Genomic DNA, 20,114 nt, shown 5'->3' on the forward strand with positions numbered 1-20,114 from the left:
AGAAAAAAAAAAAAAAAAAAAAAAATCCCCCCCCCAAATTTTTTGAACACCCTTATGATTCATCACCCCCAAACTCAATCCCAGCCTTCCCTTTGTGGTATGGTACCTTGCAGTACAATTTCAGAGAGATCCATTCACTTGAACACAAGTTATTGTCTGGAAACTAGAAAAATGCTTATTTTTGGCCCCTTTTTGGCCCCCAATTCCTAAACGTTTCGGGCAATTACCCCCAAACTCAATTCCAGCTTTCCCTTTGTGATATGGAACCTTGTAGTACAATTTCAGAAATATCCAAACACTTACACACAAGTTATTGTCATGAAACTAGAAAAATGCTTGTTTTTTGCCCCTTTTTTGGCCCCTAATTCCTAAAATTTTGAGGCAATTACCCCCAAAATCAATTACAGCCTTCCCTTTGTGATATGGAACCTTGTGGTACAATGTCAGAGAGATCCATACACTTACACACAAGTTATTGTCTGAAAGTTACAAAAATGCTTATTTTTGGCCCCTAATTCCTTAACTGTTAATACCATAACCCCCAAAATCAATCCCAACCTTCCTTTCGTTGTATTGAACCTTACGGTGAAATTTCATGGAGATCCATACACTTAAACTAAAGTTAGAGTGCGAAAACCAATGTGTCTTCGGACGACGCCGGACGACGACGACGACGACGACGACGACAACGACGACGACGACGACGACGACGCCAACGTCATACCAATATACGACCAAAAATTTTTTAATTTTTGCGGTCGTATAAAAAGTAGGGGTTAGCGGGCGAATTTTTTAATGGCACTACTTTGATAAAACCAGAGGATTCCGAATATCTGTCAAAAATTCAAAAACAAGAGGAGTGAACATCCTTAATGCATAAGTAACAAACTAATTACTGAAATAACATTCAAGAAGAATTAACTGTATTTCAAAATTGGAGATACAGGTATGATAATTTATTTGTGAATACTCAACACTATTATTTACCCCTTTAACATGTCATTAACACCTCCAGGATTTCAAAACAGGTTTACATTATAATGACAATCTGTAGTTTCTGTGTCCACAAATTCATGGTAAGCCACATTAACCAAAACTTTAACCTGATACAGGATGGATGGATTAACTGACAGACTGGCTGATGGCTATCAGAGGGATGCATCGACCAGAATATATGCCACCTACTATTGAAGGCAGGGCATTAAAATTGTAAATGTAAAGCCCTTCCAGCTAAGGTGTACTGTCATGTTTTACCAATTCACGCGTGCATACATTTTTATAACCAGTCAAGATGTACCAAATAATTTTCAATACTAGTTCTTATAACATTTTGTGCACTCTTTTGTGTGTATAATGTACAGTACCAAAATATATCCAACATATTAGAAGAAATTTAACCATTACAACTTACCTCATTTAATTGTTGAACCATTCTGAATAACATTCAACAAACCCTCTCAAATGAACATTCAGACACACAAATGGACATATATAGCTATGTATCATGTTTATCAACATTGTATGGGCAAGGATGCATAAAGGCCCCCAAAAATAGTAATCATACACCTACCCCTCCTCTGTAACGACATGTTGAAGTCTAGGGACCATTTGATCTGTACCTAATGGTCCAAATCTAAATCTGGTACACCTTGACTGTAATGCTGGTATGATCTTTGATAAATAATTGCATATTATACAGAATCTGGTATTCTCTGTGAACTTCTCTATCACTGAAATCACAGGAAAACATGTCTTTTAAACCAGAAGGGACAGTAAGCCTTATAATTGAATGAAATTTCTTATAAATAGATGTTCAAGAAAAGGTCCAATGAATTGGAAAAAAATTAAGAAATATGGCTTTAATTATTAGATAGTTTAAGTGTTCATGTTCTATGTATGCATCAATGCTTAACAGTTTTACAAAATGAAAAAAACCTTTTGAACTATAAATAGACACTTGTAGTGTTGTAGATTGTATGATGACCTCAAGATAGCTTAAGGTGTCGTTTTGTTAGGTTGCTGTCTCAATGACATATACCCCATATCTCCTTTAATTCATATAGTCAAAAATAACTTAACTTAAGAAAACAAACTTATTCAAAGTAATGACCAAAGTCAAATTGTTTCTAAAAATCTGTTAATTTACTATACTGGGTATTATCTATATTTCTGATGGTTCTTTTTTAAAAGCCTTCACAGACATCTAGCATGCATTTTATTCATACAAATAAATCAAAATAATCTGACATACTGCCACAGAAAGCAAGTTTGTATCATGGGTTTTAAGAAAGTTTTAATAGAAGCCATGTGTTCCATGTGGTGAAATTATTAATGTATGCCTGTCATTTTATATCTGTATGTGTTTCAGATAAGACTCTTTGTAAAACCTTTAATTTTTTCTATAGATATTGTTTTGATAGTATGGAGAATAACAATAATTGTTCTTATGTTGTACTGTTACACCACTGTCCCAGGTTAGGGGGAGGGCTTGGCACCAAAAAAACTAGTTTAACACAACCACATTCTGTATGTGCCTGTCCCAAATTCAGTGGTTGTTGTTTGTTGCTGTGTAACATATTTGTTTTGCGTTCATTATTTTGTACATAAATTAGGCTGTTAGTTTTCTCGTTTGAATTGTTTTACATTTGTCATTTCAGGGCCTTTTATAGCTGACTATGCAGTATGGGCTTTGCTCATTGTTGATGGCCGTATGGTGACCTATAGTTGTTAATTTCTGTGTCATTTGGTCTCTTGTGGAGAGTTGTCTCATTGGCAATCCTACCACATCTTCTTATTTTTATATGATGTTAGCCAACACACATGTATAAAATAAGCAAATACCAAAATGGTGGTCATCAGCAGTTTATCCCACTATTTTATTAAGTTGAATTAAAAAATCTGGTCATCTGGGAATACAAAATTAGCTGAGATGGTATAATTTTTCAGGATCGCCATTTTCAAGTTATTTTCCTCAAGATTTATTCCTTTTACAGGCCCATTTAAACAAGCATGACAAGTAATTAAACACATGCCAAATGGAAAGAAATAATACAACATTTAAAGTAAAAAACATCAGTACATGATTGATTGATTGTTCTTTGTTTATCATCCAAGAACAAATAAATATGAGTATAAATACCTCTTCTCAAGGCATTCTGTGCATCTCTGGTCATAGCATCTGCCTCATCTAGTATAACAATCTTAAAGCCAGATCTGAAAACATATCAAACCATAAGATACTGGGGAAGTACTTTTATCTGTGGGTATCATATTTCACTGGAAATATCTTGTGTTTATGAAGTATCAAATGTGTGGAACATACATACTCAGTTTGAAATATTAAATCATTTAGTACTTAATGTTTTGGTAATCGGTAACAACTAAATCAACAAAAACTGGTACATGTACAATATTAATACTCTCACAGTAACCCTTTGAATTAAGGAACGAACATTATTAAATCAGCCACCCAGTTAACCAACTAGAGGCTCCAAGGCATATATACTGCTCTTCTAGCTTTTTATGCATAAAACTTTACTACATCAGAACAAGTGATTCAAGATGGAGAGTTGTCTCATTGGCACTCATACCACATCTTCCTATATCTAATCATGGTGGTGAAATCCAACATAACTCTAACCAGAAACACTATCATAGCAACCCTTTTAGTAATATTTGGTCCTTTAGCAGACCTATAAACATTTGTTTTGTATTTGGGATTATTTATACACACACAACTTTTCCAATTGCAAAATCTTTTTATCTTTTCAGATTTTTTTTTCAATGAAATATTTCAAAATTAATTTTTTAGTAACAAAAGTGATAATTCCTGAGGTGATTTAGGATAATAAACCATATTCCATGAAAAAGATCACAATTGTGAAATTAACTCAAAGTTTGTCACTTTAATAGTAATTGGCCCTCTACAAGATTTTCTATATATTTTCATTGAAGTGGTTGAAGTGATGAACCATAGTTCCTAAAGTGGATCATAAAGTGGTTGCATATTTTGATTTTTTACATTATTCTAAATGAATCTTTTTCCATAATTGTGAAAGCCATGTTTAATGGCTGCTGGGGTTTCCAGACATAGTTCTGAAGAGTTCCTTCAGCTCTTTGGGTTTTTTGTTGGAATTGTTTTACATAATGTCACAGTGGGGCCTTTTATAGCTAACTATAGGGTATGGGTTTTGCTCATTGTTGAAGGCTGTGCAGTGACCTATAGTTGATAAAGTCTAGGTCATATGGTATCTGGTAAATAATTGTCTCATTTGCAACAAGAGGCTGTCAGATTGATAGCAAACTGGACTTTCCAGCATGAAAATGATATTTGCAGGTCTACTTCTCAAAATTGATAAAAGCTACAATCGTGAAAATCATACAATGTTCAAAGTATCACAAGATTTCCATCTAAGCCTTTTCAAGTTATCGCATGGACAATGCTCTAGGTATCACTTTATGCTACTTAAAGGTCTACAATTCAACAACAAAAAAAGCTAAAATCGTGAAAATTGAACTTGACCTTCATTTAGTCACAGGAAACAACATATTTAAATTTGAGGCCTAAAATAAAATTTCATTTGTTTGGCATTGCCACCCAACCCACTGAAAAACTTGCCGCCCAAAAAAATTTATTTGTGTTTCAGAAATTTATTTTTTTTTATTTAAAAAAAATCGAAATTGTGCCGGAATTTGATCGTATCCGCAGAGTTTGTTCCTAGCTTTACTTATTTCAAATCACGATCTTAAAAGCACTTGCCTTACACTGTATTGGAAGCAAACAATTAAATGAAATGGAATAGAAAATGTCTGCCAAAGGTAATGTCAAAGAGGCCGGCAGGGGGAAGCATCTCCCTATGCTGCAATGCATTGGTTAAGGGAGATGGATTTTATCAAAAATCAAATTTTCAGCTATTCTTTGAAAGAAATGTTCTGAGAGACCTTGTAGAGGACTCAAATTTTATCTTTTGTAAAGCAGAAACAGTTGATGAGATAGATTTTCTCCAGGACATCACAGAACAAATATGCTTGGCTCTTACATTTGTTGAATTTATTAAATATTTGAAATTTATCATTGACAAATTTTCCCTTGAACCAGAGAACAAAGTATTTCTATAGTCAGAACCACAATGATGCATTCAAGATAATTATGGCTGAAAGCACCAAAGCTCAAAGACCAAAATGGTCCAAGATTTACAGGTTTATAGAAGTTTTGTACCAGTAGATGCTAGCCTGGTACAAAACATACATATTTTTAAAGACTAGCATCTTGTGTCAATTGAAGTACTTCCCCTTTTCTTGCCTTTCTTCTTAACATGAATAAGATGATTCTGAAAACATAAAAGATATTGACAGAAACATATTTATAAATGTATCTAGTGTACTAGTGATGAATAAAATCCCCTCCTTTTCCACAATTCTAGGGCTCATTAATTGATCTGTATTCATGTAATGCATGTCCAGATTTCTGTTAATCAAACAAGCATTACAACCCATACTTTATTTATCTGCAAAAATTGTCTGTCCTGCTGCATATTTCTATTTTGAATTTATCATACGTTTTAAACCTAGCCCTGAAAAACCTTGCACTTGGATAATATTAGTATAAACACCATGTCTATTTGTGCCAACCTTCCAAATTTTTAATATTTTGCTATCCTAATCTGGTACAGATCCTTTATCCTCAAAACTTATCAGGGGCAGTAGGCGTGTTTGTATGGTAGTTTGTCACACCTTACATGTATGACTACTAGCCTCTAGGTGTTGGTTTGAGCCCTAGTTGGGCAGTTGCAAAATTAAGGTTTGATTTTCATGTCATGTGATAAGGTTAGTCAGTTTCCTCCCGTAGGTTGGCACTTTCCTTCAGGTACTACGGGACATTGACGGTTGACCCCTTTCAAAGAAACCATCAGCATGTACACACAACAATGCTGCATTGCTTTAGACACCATTGATCTAGAGACTTCATGATTTACATGTAAAAAGCTTTTAAATATAAAAAAAATAATTTCCCTACCTACCTACCCACCTGCTGATAGTGTGGGTCGGCAATGCCAAACAAACAATTTTTTAAGCTAGGGTGGACTGAAATGATTTTGTCAAAGCATTTTCAAGTTATTGCAGGGCCACTGTTTGGCAGCCGCCCGGTCGACAGCCCGCTGTACATCACCAAATTAATAACCAATATTTTCCTTTGGAAATCCAGTTGATAAAACCACATTGTCATATTTTTATGTTATGAATCATTACCAACAATCTAGTAGTAATGGAAACAGAATTTTTCAGATTTTTAGCTTAAACTTTTTGCAAAGTTTTTAATCGATTAAAAGTTTGTTAAATATGAAATGAAGTACACAGGTAAGGCAGAATAATCAAAGCACGAAAGCGCTGTAAAGGCAGTTAATTACAGGTTGTGTGTATTTTAAGTCCAGTTATATCATTATCTTGCATAGTACAGTGTACTTATCAGAGGTGGCTTTCAGTATTTAAGATTTAGAGTTCTCTAATGATATTGAATAAGTTTTATGAATGTCATATTCTGAGCACTATATGAAGGCGATTGTTCTCACTTGTTTATGAACTAGTGCATTATGTCCCGTTTGTACCTTTTTTATCTATGTTTATAGTCAAATTAGTTATCAAAGGTACCAGGATTATAATTTAATACGCCAGACGTGTGTTTCGTCTACATAAGACTCATCAGTGACGTTCAGATCAAAATAGTAACAAAGCCAAACAAGTACAAAGTTGAAGAGCATTGAGGACCCAAAATTCCAAAAAGTTGTGCCAAATACGGCTAAGGTTATCTATTCCTTGGATAAGAAAATCCTTAGTTTTATCATTGGCAATCATAACACATCTCCTTATTTATATAATGATCTATATTCAACGACCTCAGGTACAAAAAAAATGTATGTAACTAAACTATGATGGGAAACCTTTGACTTCTTTCTTTATATAAACTTTTGATTTGGTACCATAGAACTATGTAGAGTAAATGTACATTGCAACATGTCAACTCTTTCAACTCCAAGCAAAATTATATTTCCAAGCATAAAGTAATTTATGAATGAAATAAAATGCTCCGCTGGGGCGCAGCTTGATACGACCGCAGAGGTCGAACCCTGAACAGTTGGGGCAAGTATGAACACAACATTCAAGCTTGATTCAGCATTGAATTTGGATTGTAATTAAATATTTGACACAGCATAGGTTTCTGACACAGAATGAAAGTGGTCTAAGATACTTTAAAAAAATTTAATTTACCTATTCAAACCATATCATTATTTTTTGCTTTTATATATAAATCAGAAATAACCAATTTAAAATGGAAAATTTTAAAGAAAAAAAAGGAAAAAGAATCCCCCCCCCAAATTTTTTGAACCCCCTTATGATTCATCACCCCAAAACTCAATCCCAGCCTTCCCTTTGTGGTATGGTACCTTGCAGTACAATTTCAGAGAGATTCATACACTTGAAAACATGTTATTGTCTGGAAACTAGAAAAATGCTTGTTTTTTGGCCCCTTTTTGGTCCCAAATTCCTAAACGTTTAGGGAAATTACCCCCAAACTCAAACCCAGCTTTCCCTTTGTGATATGGAACCTTGTAGTACAATTTGATAAAGATCCATACACTTACACACAAGTTATTGCCATGAAACTAGAAAAATGCTTGTTTTTTGCCCCTTTTTGGCCCCTAATTCCTAAAATTTGGAGGCAATTACCCCCAAAATCAATCCCAGCATTCCCTTTGTGATATGGAACCATGTGATACAATGTCAGAGAGATCCATAGACTTACACACAAGTTATTGTCATGAAACTAGAAAAATGCTTGTTTTTTGCCCCTTTTTGGCCCCTAATTCCCAAAATTTGGAGGCAATTACCCCCAAAATCAATCCCAGCATTCCCTTTGTGGTATGGTACCTTGCAGTACAATTTCAGAGAGATCCATACACTTGAACACAAGTTATTGTCTGGAAACTAGAAAAATGCTTATTTTTGGCCCCTTATTCCTAAACTTTTTGGGCAATTACCCCCAAACTCAATTCCAGCTTTCCCTTTGTGATATGGAACCTAGTAGTACAATTTCATAGAGATCCATACACTTACACACAAGTTATTGCCATGAAACTAGAAAAATGCTTGTTTTTTGCCCCTTTTTGGCCCCTAATTCCTAAAATTTGGAGGCAATTACCCCCAAATTCAATCCCAGCATTCCCTTTGTGATATGGAACCTTGTGATACAATGTCAGAGAGATCCATAGACTTGCACACAAGTTATTGTCATGAAACTAGAAAAATGCTTGTTTTTTGCCCCTTTTTGGCCCCTAATTCCTAAAATTTGGAGGCAATTACCCCCAAAAATCAATCCCAGCATTCCCTTTGAGATATGGAACCTTGTGGTACAATGTCAGAGAGATCCATACACTTACACACAAGTTATGTCTGGAAGTTACAAAAATGCTTATTTTTTGCCCCTTTTTGGCCCCTAATTCCTTAACTGTTGGTACCATAACCCCCAAAATCAATCCCCACTTTCCTTTTGTGGTATTGAACCTTATTTTAAAATTTCATTGAGATCCATTCACTTAAACTAAAGTTAGAGTGCGAAAACTAATGTGTCTTTGGAGGACGACGCTGGACGACGCCAATGTCATACCAATATACGACCACAAAAATTTTTTTGCGGTCGTATAAAAAGTTCTTAATTAAGAAATAAACTGATTCGCTGAGCGCAGCTGGATACACCCGCAGAGGTACTACCCTGAACAGCTGGGGCAAAAATGGACACAATATTCAAGCTTGATACAGGTCTGAATTTGGATTGTAATTAAATATTTGACATATTATAGTTTCTGAATAAATGTAGTCAATGAACTTGATCGGTTATATGAATTGAATTTATATTCAATTAAAGATTTCTTGCTGTTGTGCAATACACTGTGCTGTTGTGCAATACTTAATAAATCTGTTGCCAGACTATAAACAAATAAAGTTCAATTTCTTCTCAATGTCATATTTGAAATTTATGAAAATCAATAGGGAGATTACATCAATAGCTATAAATAATTCACCAAGGTTTCATGTGAACTGCTTAAAGCATTTTTGAGTTGTTGTCCAAAAACTGGAAAATCCCCCTTTTTTTAATGAATAAAACCCCATAACTCAGAAATGTAAAATCTAAAATTTATAAAATTCTAAAGGGAGCTTATGGATTGATAATTTAGTCTTAGATGCAAGATTTTTTTATCAGTTGTTAGTGGCTTTGAACTAGCTGTCAGTAACTGCGAGTACTCTCAGATTTGTACTTAGTGTCTTTTTGTTGTTTGGATGTACAACTACCCGACCACGTCCACTTGTATTTGCATTTATCCATCTGATGAGTTTAGCCTCTTTCAACTGATTTTTATAGTTCTTTCTTATATTGTACTGTTACACCACTGTCCCAGGTTAGGGGGAGGGTTGGGATCCCGCTAACATGTTTAAGCCCGCCACATTCTGTTTGTACATGTATGTGCCTGTCCCAAGTCAGGAGCCTATAAAAGTGTAATTCAGTGGTTGTCGTTTGTTTATGTGTTGCATATTTGTTATATTTGTTCATTTTTTTACATAAAATAGGCCGTTAGTTTTCTTGTTTGAATTGTTTTACATTGTCATTTCTGGGCCTTTTATAGCTGACTGTGCGGTATGGGCTTTGCTCATTGTTGAAGGCCGTACTGTGACCTATAGCTGTTAATTTCTGTGTCATTTGGTCTCTTGTGCATGTGTGGAGAGTTGTCTCATTGGCAATCATACCACATCTTCTTTTTTATATTTACATCAACAGATATAAAAAATTCACCAAAGTCAAGGTGAGACAACAAAACTTAGTTGTAAGATCTCTGAAATTATTTACAGGGTACGAGTTTTTCTCATTGTTGGAGATTGTACGGTGACAGTAACACCTGTAACTGCTTAAACCCATTTCTTATGCACTTTAGTTTGATAAACTCACTGAATATCATACCACATCTCCTTATTTTTATATGCATTACAATTTACATGTGCATGTAATTGTAAATATATATATATCAGAACAAAATTCATTGCGTCACTTTTATTTATGCATCCTTTGGCACAATACAAGTTCTAAAATTACACAACATAAAACAACTAAATGTTATTTCAGATGAAAGTTTTGTTTCAGTTCCATTCATAGGATTTATTAGAATTTTGTATGTTTTGCCAAGTCTAATAATTCGCTCTATGTGACATAGAGACATAGTTGACTAAACCACCAGGTGTCGATCATTCAAGAATTTTCAGTGTTTCTGTTTTTATTTGATGAAAAGGTTGCCTGAGCTCTAGGAGCTTTAGGTTTTATCACGGGATATTCTGTGCTGTCAATAATAATCCAAGTCGTAGGAAACTTTAATTTGAAGTTGGATGGTGAAAAATACCTGACTAAACCACTAGATGGCCAAGTGTTAGTTAGCCTCACACCACTGTTTAGACATAAAAACAATCCATGTATACACAATATTCTTAACACTAGATTCAATCTAGAATCTAGACAGTTCAAAATTGGTTGTATGATGCCTCAATTTCATCAAAGTCATAAAAAAAATGATTTTCAACTGACACCCTATCAATTTGAAAATATATGTATCTCAAACAATGTGCTGCTGGACCAAGTGTGGTCAAAACAAATAAAAATTTAGTATACAACTCTAAACCGGTATAAAAATGCATGGCTGTGTCAAGTGTCTTCATTTCAAAATTCTCTGCTGAAAACATAGGCATTGATGGTGTTTGCGTAATTCCATCTGTGAAGCTCAACATTAGCTCGGCAGTTGGTGGTGGACAGTCATAAATCCTTTCTGCAGTATGAATGACTTCTTCAGGAAAACCAACTTTACAATCAAAACTTTCCTCTAGATTTCTACTACAATATTCATCAAGTTTAGTTCTTTTGTTTTCACAGGAAACTGCCCTGATTTTTCTTTTTGTGGACGATTCAGTCTCTTGCTTGGTCCAGGAAAATAGGCTGGGAATTGCAGTAGACTTAAGTCTCTGTATGGTGGGTTTGCGCCCTGAAAAAGGTTATAAAACATTAGTTTTTATTATAATTAAATGAACTTCCATTAGCAATGTATACTTTGTACTACCTGGCGAAATATTAACTAGATTTATTCATTACAATCTGGATAAAACTATGTTTGCCTGATTCAATGTATGTTATGTAAATCCGAAGGACAAACAATGAGAGACTTATGCAACAAACGTACATTGTTTGTACCTAAATAACTATTATATAGATGAGAGCATGTCATTGTTTTGTTCCTGTTAACATTGTCATTGATATTTTTCAAGAAAGTCTATGAGGCATAGCTTATGCATTCCTGTCATTACTACATTAGCATAATTACTGCTAAAATAATTCTCAGTATGATATACCTCTTGTAAGAAATCATTATAATTGTAGCAATCACCAAAAAATCTCAAACAGATCACATTGAATCGTAATCCAAAAAATTATGACGTCTTGAAATACCCACCCCCTTTTATTCTAAAACGATAATTGCGGTTGTAAACAGACTTTGGTTTATTCGCATGGCGATTACATATATAACTATATATTTCACAAGGAAAATAGAGTTTTACCATGAATAGTTTCCTGCACGTAGTCGTTTTCAGTAAAACGTGCCTTGCAAACAACAGCTGATTGAGATGGACTCCACGATATCATCGTGTTCTCGTCCAATCTGCGTATGGGCCATGGCGTTGATCCAACTTTTCCTTCTTTTTAAGTCATTTGGAAATGCATGTCCTCCTCTTAAATGACATCCAGGTACACAACAACAAGTACTTGGCATCGTTAATTAAAAATATAACTGAAATAGTTGCACAGTGCAGAAACCGGAAGTAGAGGAACAGGATCCGCTACCACGGCGCCACCTATTCAGGAACGATAATTTGCTACTTTATATAACTGCGAAAATAACGTTAGACGGGTTCACGTGCATAACAGAAATGCGCTTTAAATTGTATAATATAATTCATGTTCAGTCGACCTTTAATTATTATATCAACGACTGAAATGATTTATAAACATCTAGATTGCAGATAACACTCGAAATTAACCCGAGCTCTTTCCACACGGAATTCAAATAATTCTAGTTTGTCAATCGGTTGACTGCTTATGATGCAAAATACTAATATATCAAAAGTTTTTAAAACTAACAAAACACAATGATCGTTTCTCTATTTCCCAATGTAAATGAAATGAAACAAAAAACATTTTATATCGCAATAAGAAGAGGAGAGAATTCAACATTTCCGGATCTACTTGGAGTCTAATGACCCCCCACGTAGATAAGTTGGATATCGCGGAAGGAAGGATTAACCCGGCAACTAGAAAGGCATTAAAGCACTGCCTTTAAAAATTGTTTTGGAACAATGCCATTTTAAAATTTTCTCTAATAACGATAAAAAAAATATCCACAATCACCTGAATATTTTTTTTATGCTATTGATTCCATATAGAGATAGTTTTTATTACATTTTAATGGTAAAACTACCTCAAAACCTGACATGCAACTTCCAAGAAACTGCAGTAACAGCTGACAGTACTGCTGATGTGAAATAAAAAAATAAGGTAAATATCTTATTATTAAGAAAATCTCTACACTGCATTATTTGTAAGCAATTTAATTGTTGATTAAATGCCTACTAAAACTTAATATCTCTATTATAATCTAAAATGTGACTAATTTGGTAGCACAGCCTACTCTAAATTTCATCTTAGTAAATAATGTTTTTAATTTTTAAAGAACAATTGAATTATGGTGAACAAATATATTATACCCAATATTAAATCTACAATAACTAGAGGCTCTAAAGAGCCTGTGTCCCTCACCTAGGTCTATGTGCATATTCAACAATGGATAAACTCTTGCCAACATTGTAGACAAGAATAGAATTCATGACTAAATCTCTTTTTTATTGATCATGTATTGCTGATCATTTTGTCTGTTCAGTTTCTCTCTAGCTTCTTTAGTTTTTGCTCAATACACAAAATAGGGTTATAAAAAATTCTCATTTAAGGGCAATCACTCCTATGAAGAATGACAGTCTACTAACTATATCGGCAAAATTTGACTTGTTTGTGGAGCTTGCCTTGCTGATTACTTTTGTTATTCAAAGTTTCTATTTATCTATTATAATTTTTTATCATATAAGACAATATGCAAAACAATTGGTAATAAAATGCTCCGCAGGGCGCAGCTTGATACGACCGCAGAGGTCGAACCCTGAACAGTTGGGGCAAGTATGGACACAACATTCAAGCTTGATACAGCTCTGAATATGGATTGTGATTAAATATTTGACACAGCATAGGTTTCTGACACAGAATGAATGTGGTCTAAGAACTTAAAAATCTTAAATTGGACATTCACCTATTATGGTTCAATATCCAAAATCTAAATACATGTTTAGATTCAGCATATCAAAGAACCCCAAGAATTCAATTTTTGATGAAATCAAACAAAGTTTAATTTTGGACCCTTTTGACCTCAATGTGGACAAAGTTGATAGCTGGGCCCAAAAATCAAAAATCTAAATACATGGTTAGATTCAGCATATCAAAGAACCCCATATATTCAATTTTTGTTGAAATCAAACAAAGTTTAATTTTGGACCCCGATTTGGACCAACTTGAAAACTGGGCCCATAATCAAAAATCTAAATACATGTTTAGATTCAGCATATCAAAGAACCCTAAAAATTCAATTTTTGTTAAAATCAAGCTAAGTTAAATTTTGGACCCTTTGGACCTTTAATGTAGACCAATTTGAAAACGGAACCAAAAATTAAGAATCTAAATACACGGTTAGATTCGACATATCAAAGAACCCCAATAATTCAATTTTTGATGAAATCAAACAAAGTTAAATTTTGGACCCTTTGGACCTCAATGTGGACCAATTTAAAAACGGGGCCCAAAATCCAAAAACTTAATACACGGTTAGATTCAGCATATTAAAGAACCCCAAGAATTCAAGAATAAAACCCCATTGAAATTGATCAAGAAATAAGCAATTTATACAAAGTATCTTCTTTTGCACAATACTGTGCAATTGAATATTTCTTGCTATTGCGCAATACTGTACAATTGACAATTTCTTGCTATTGCCCAATATTGTGCTATTGGATATTTCTTGCTATTGCGCAATACTGTGCAATTGAAGATTTCTTGCTATTGCGCAATACTGTGTAATTGAAGATTTCTTGCTATTGTGCAATACTGTGCAATTGAAAATTTCTTGCTATTGCACAATACTTATTATACAATAATTTACACATCCTGTTTGGTGTGTATCTCCTACCATATCATTATTATTTGCTTTTAAATATAAATCAGAAATAACCAACTTAACATGGAAAATTTTAAAAGAAAAAAAAAAGGAAAAAAAGAAAAAAAAAAAATCCCCCCCCCCAAATTTTTTGAACCCCCTTATGATTCATCACCCCCAAACTCAATCCCAGCCTTCCCTTTGTGGTATGGTACCTTGCAGTACAAATTCAGAGAGATCCATACACTTGAACACAAGTTATTGTCTGGAAACTAGAAAAATGCTTATTTTTGGCCCCTTTTTGGCCCCCAATTCCTAAACGTTTCGGGCAATTACCCCAAAACTCAATTCCAGCTTTCCCTTTGTAATATGGAACCTTGTAGTACAATTTCAGAAATATCCAAACACTTACACACAAGTTATTGTCATGAAACTAGAAAAATGCTTGTTTTTTGCCCCTTTTTTGGCCCCTAATTCCTAAAATTTTGAGGCAATTACCCCCAAAATCAATTACAGCCTTCCCTTTGTGATATGGAACCTTGTGGTACAATGTCAGAGAGATCCATACACTTACACACAAGTAATTGTCTGGAAGTTACAAAAATGCTTATTTTTGGCCCCTAATTCCTTAACTGTTGGTACCATAACCCCCAAAATCAATCCCCACCTTCCTTTTGTGGTATAGAACCTTATGGTAAAATTTCATGGATATTCATTCACTTAAACTAAAGTTAGAGTGCGAAAACCAATGTGTCTTCGGACGACGACGACGCCAACGTCATACCAATATACGACCAAAAAATTTTTAATTTTTGCGGTCGTATAAAAATTGTCATTAAAGGGCAATGCTCCAATAAGGAGTTGCCGGAAAATTTCCTCCATATCATCTTAAATGTAGATCTTGTCTTAAAGTTTCTTTCTATCTAATATAGTTTTAAAGATCATAGGCAAAAATGAAAAAAAAAATTGCAAAATTTGTCATTTAAGGGCAATAACTCCTATAAGCAGTTGTCTGACAGTTTTGACGTCAATGAACAACTGGTAGAGCTCAACATTCTGAACATTCTTGCCCTATCAGATTTTCTTTTTCTATAATGGTTTTCAAAATAATAGACAAAACTTGCATTTTGCCCCATTGTACTATTTTTAGCCATGTCCGCCATCTTGGTTGGCAAGCTGGGTCATCGGACACAATTTTTAAACTAAATACTCCAATGATGATTGTGGCCAAAATTGGTTAACTTTGGTCAAGTAGTTTCAGAGGAGAAGATTTTTGAATAAGTTAATGGACGACGCCATTTGTGGGCCAGGTGAGCTAAATCTGATCGGAAAAGGAAAATCAAAGCATAGTCAGTGCTGTGATCCAGCCAATTATTTAGATAGTCAGACATTTTTTTTGACTCATGTTCAGTATTTTTTTTCTTTATACCAACTCCTGTAACTCATTTCAAGACAGCCATCAAAACATGGGATAAGTGAGTTTGGCCCCAAGTGTAAACTTGAGTATTGGACACAATGTCTAAAAACAAAGAAAGAGAGAAGATAACGAGGGACAATCTAAAATCTTTTTGACAGTTGACAAAACATTTAGGCTTTTCACCCTAAATGATTGCTTTTGGAATAATTATTTATTTATTTTTGAAAAATAATATGACATTGAAGATGAATGGTTTTTAAAGGTTATTTTCATTTCTATAATCTTATTATAAAGTTTTTATTCCATAGCCCAAAGATGGAGAATTTCTTAATATTGATATAAATTCTTTTGATATTTCAATTTTAAAAGGTGTACTGATTTTTCACATCTTTTTTTCTTATTTGAAAATTTTATGATTTTGATATGGATGGAAAGAAGTATCTACAAAGGAAGGCGTAGAATATTTTTATAGAAGTTTTGCAAGAATGAAATATTTTTTCATGACGATCCAAATTGATTTTGATTCCCTAATTATTACCTGAATTGCCTATCGTTACAAAGTCCAAAGAGATTAATAAAGAGCTGGGCCATGAGCGCATGATATGCCCGTCGCTTTTTCAAAGAATAAAGTTCCATAACTCCTCAGTGGCATATCAGAAATGTATAATAAACTAAAGGGAGGTTATTCTAATAGATATAAACCAGTCACCAAAGTTTCATGAAAACTGCTCAAAGTACTTTTGAGTTATTGTCTGAAAACTGGAAAATCCCCCCTTTTTTATGAATAAAATCCCATAACTCGGAAACGTAAAATCTAAAATTTTATAAAAATCGAAAAGGCGCTTACGTCAGTAGATATAAACAATTCACCAAAGTTTCATGAAAACTGCTCAAAGCATTTTTGAGTTATTGTCCGAAAACAGGAAAAAACCCCTTTTTTAATGAATAATACCCAATAACTCGGAAACCTAAAAGAGGGCCAAATTTTCTACATAAAAATGAGATATACCAATACATCTGCATACCAAATATCATTGACCTACCACTAACGGTTCCCCTTAAACTGACCTATCACATGTAAACTAGGCAAAATTTCAAAATCAATAGACCATAACTATGAAAATTGTAGAGTGCTATGCATAGAAGGTTTGGAACACCATATGATATGATTTCAAAACCATTTTCCAAGAAGAAAGTTCCATTGAACCATGTCAGGAAGAGGTCTTTTGTTTCATCTTGCTTTGCCCTTTTGTCAGTGAAACTTGATATGTATGATACTTCCTGTACATTTACTATTTCGTGGCAATAAACCTTTATAAACTTATTTATTCCAGAATCTGTAAAAAGATGTCAGTCATTATGGATGCCAAACTTATATGCATTGTGTCCTCTTTGATTTGTATGGCAAACTCAGAATTAACTAAGGAACTCAAGAAACAAATAGTGGATGGCCTAGCCAAGGGATCAGATATTGTTGATGACCTTACCAAATATCACCATGACCAAGTTTTCAATACCATTCATAAGATGTCCAACTTCTTAGGTCATGTCAATGGATTTGTGTCCTCTCTGAAAAATTATGACCCGAAATGGACAAGGATGACTTAACTAGAATGAAAAATGTCTTTGTAAATGCGAGTGAAAACCTGAAAGAAATTACAAGATCAAGAAAAATAGAACCGTTTCTTAGACCTGTCTTCTATGAAATACGTAGTACAGAGTTCAGCTTTAAGCTATTAAATAATTTTTTGGATAAGATTGAACGACTCTCTTGTAAAAATAAGACAGACTGCTACACCAAATTAAAAGAAACTATGGAACTTTTTGAGTATGATTTTGATATCAAAGAACATTTTAATTCACTAATGGATATATTACTTGCAAAGAAATTTTATTCTAAATCTTCACAAAGAAAGGATGAATCTGCCTGCAAAATCATTGAAATAATGAATACAATGAGGAAAGCCTTAGTTACTGCATTTAAAGCTGAACAAATTATCATGTTTTACAAGAAAATCACAGTTGAAAATTTTGATTTCATTCAAGAAATAAATCAATGGAATAAACTCATGTATGGCCTACGAGGTAAGACATATGACATCATTGGTCAATGCTATACCGTAGAAAAATGTCAACGCCAATGTGGTCGAGGTCAATGTGTGAAATGGCAGGATATAGAAAGACCCACATGTGTATGCCCACCATACAAAGAAGGACAGCAATGTCAGATTAGTAATCAAATACATTTAATTGAAGAAATACAAGAAATTGTATCTTTTTCTTCAAAGATCCCGCAACTCCAAAATACTGCAAATCACATAAAACATTTTGCCCTAACACCAACCCATTGCATCCATAAAACTTTTGAAAATGTCAATAATGTTATTCTCAAGATGATAAAACAAGAACCAAAATCTGCTATACACCAAGAAGAGCTAGGTATTTATTATTCAACATTTCTCAGATTACAATACTTTACTTACAAAATGAAAAGTTACGTCAACTGCAAGAACTCAAAATCCTTAAATAATACTGCTCTTTCTCAAATCAGAATGTATGCTAGGAGATTACCAGAGATTCTGTTCAACATACATAAATTCATAACAGGCAATGAAGATTATTCCCTATTTAATGAAGAACCAATCATGATCAAATTTATTGTTAGAAATTTCAACAGTGTTGAAGGATGCAGCAATAATTACAAACAGTTAATTGATTCTTTCTGGCAGAGGGTTCAACTTTTACAACTGAGAGGATACTTAATGTGGTTGCAAGCATCTAACTTACTATCAACATCAACAGATCATGTCTTAATGCTATACACTGATAGAGTTCAATCACAACTTACCACAATGAACAAACTAACATGTTCACCCGAGGTTAAGAACTCCCAAAATATCCACTGCGGTGGTGGATATTATGTGACACCAAAGGTACATCTAGCAACTGATTGTAAGCCTGGTTATTATCTAGTTGGAAAGCCTGAGGTTCAGTGCTTGCAGTCACTGCCAATATGCACACCTTGTAACTGCTACAAGGCGGGAACAATTTCAATAAAATGTAAAGATTCCACTGGAAAATGTGATTGTAAACAAACATATTATGGCACCAAATGTAAAAGTCGTGATTGTGTTTGGGGAAGCTGGACTGGATGGTCATCCTGCGACAAATCTTGTAATTATGGAGGCTCACAGATGAGAACACGAACCTTTGCTATTAATCCTCTTGGAGGTGGAAAAAAATGCCAAGGATTAGAAAAAGAAAAACGTCAATGTTTTAAGGGTTGTTGCAGGAGCCAGTTTCACTGTTCTAATAACAAGAAATGCATTCCAAGCTCTCAAAAGTGTAACTATATAAATAACTGTGGTGATAACCAAGATGAAAACAGCTGCTCAGAACACTGCTTTAGTAAATCTACTGGATCCACTATAGATGGTGGAAAAGGAAATACAGTATATCTTGATAGGCAAAGAGTCAGCTGTGGTTCTCCACAGTATGCTATGAAACAGTTCCGTATGATCAGAACTAGCAACACCCATATCAGCTACCAAATTACATGTTGTAAAATGTTGCAAAAAGTCTGCACTACTCAAACCCGTCATAATGGATATACAGCTGAAGGTAAAGGAAATGTCCTTTATCTAGACCGACAGTCTGTCATTTGTCCTAAAAATGGGTTTCTTAGTCACTTTCACCTGAATCGAGTAGGAGGAGGAGGGGCTTACAGATATACATATACATGCTGTCAGACTTATTCATCTTACCAAATTAGGATGTCATGCTACCATTCCAGTACAAGAGGAGACTCAGATGGCAAAGGGAATTTTCTATACCTAGACAGACAAAATGTGAAATGTAGAAATAGATATTTCATCAGCAGTTTTCAACTCAGACGACCAACTACATCCACAATTAATTATAACTTTGCATGCTGCCGTATTCAACCATGATGATTTGGAAATAAATAAACAGACCATGTACTAATATGTATTTTAATACAATATCAATCTTTTGACCTTTTAATTTGTGAAAAATATTTGGAGACTTGCTTTAGAGAGACTATTGGTTTGTGAAGATAAATGTATGATAATTTTCCATTTTAAGGTTAATAAAAATGTATTTCGAAGCATGTGTTTCTAGGAGACATATTATTTGTTTCCACTAGGCTCACACATTGACTTTGAATATAAGCCTTCTTAAACAGTTTTGAAGACATACCAGAGGTATAAATAATCAAAGAGCATGATCGCTCTGAGGGATACGATCGCACTGCTTCCATTGATATTAGTATTCTTTCTCAAAAATATTCAACTGCCTATAATGGTTTACTTTTATAAATTTTGACTTGTATGGAGAGT

General features: G+C 34.0%; 2 protein-coding genes across 3 annotated transcripts in view; one reads left to right on the forward strand and one right to left on the reverse strand.

The window, feature by feature from the left end:
- The window catches only part of LOC127712088 (replication factor C subunit 5-like), a 51,730-nt gene that overhangs the window by 8,151 nt on the left and 23,465 nt on the right, over positions 1–20,114 (reverse strand). For both annotated transcript variants that reach the window (XM_052218296.1, XM_052218295.1), the window contains exons 5-6: positions 3,140–3,213; positions 1,571–1,730 (exon numbers count right to left, since the gene is read on the reverse strand). In XM_052218296.1, the coding sequence (XP_052074256.1) occupies positions 1,571–1,730; positions 3,140–3,213 (234 nt within the window). The remainder of the gene's footprint in view (positions 1–1,570; positions 1,731–3,139; positions 3,214–20,114) is intronic.
- Positions 12,583–19,882, forward strand: LOC127712079 (uncharacterized). Its single transcript, XM_052218283.1, has 2 exons — positions 12,583–12,640; positions 17,091–19,882. The coding sequence occupies exon 2, from the start codon at positions 17,346–17,348 to the stop codon at positions 19,704–19,706; it is 2,361 nt and encodes a 786-aa protein (XP_052074243.1). The 5' UTR covers positions 12,583–12,640; positions 17,091–17,345; the 3' UTR covers positions 19,707–19,882.

This window comes from Mytilus californianus, unplaced genomic scaffold (genome assembly GCF_021869535.1).
Source record: "Mytilus californianus isolate M0D057914Y unplaced genomic scaffold, xbMytCali1.0.p SCAF_8, whole genome shotgun sequence".
Taxonomy (NCBI): Eukaryota; Metazoa; Mollusca; class Bivalvia; order Mytilida; family Mytilidae; genus Mytilus; species Mytilus californianus.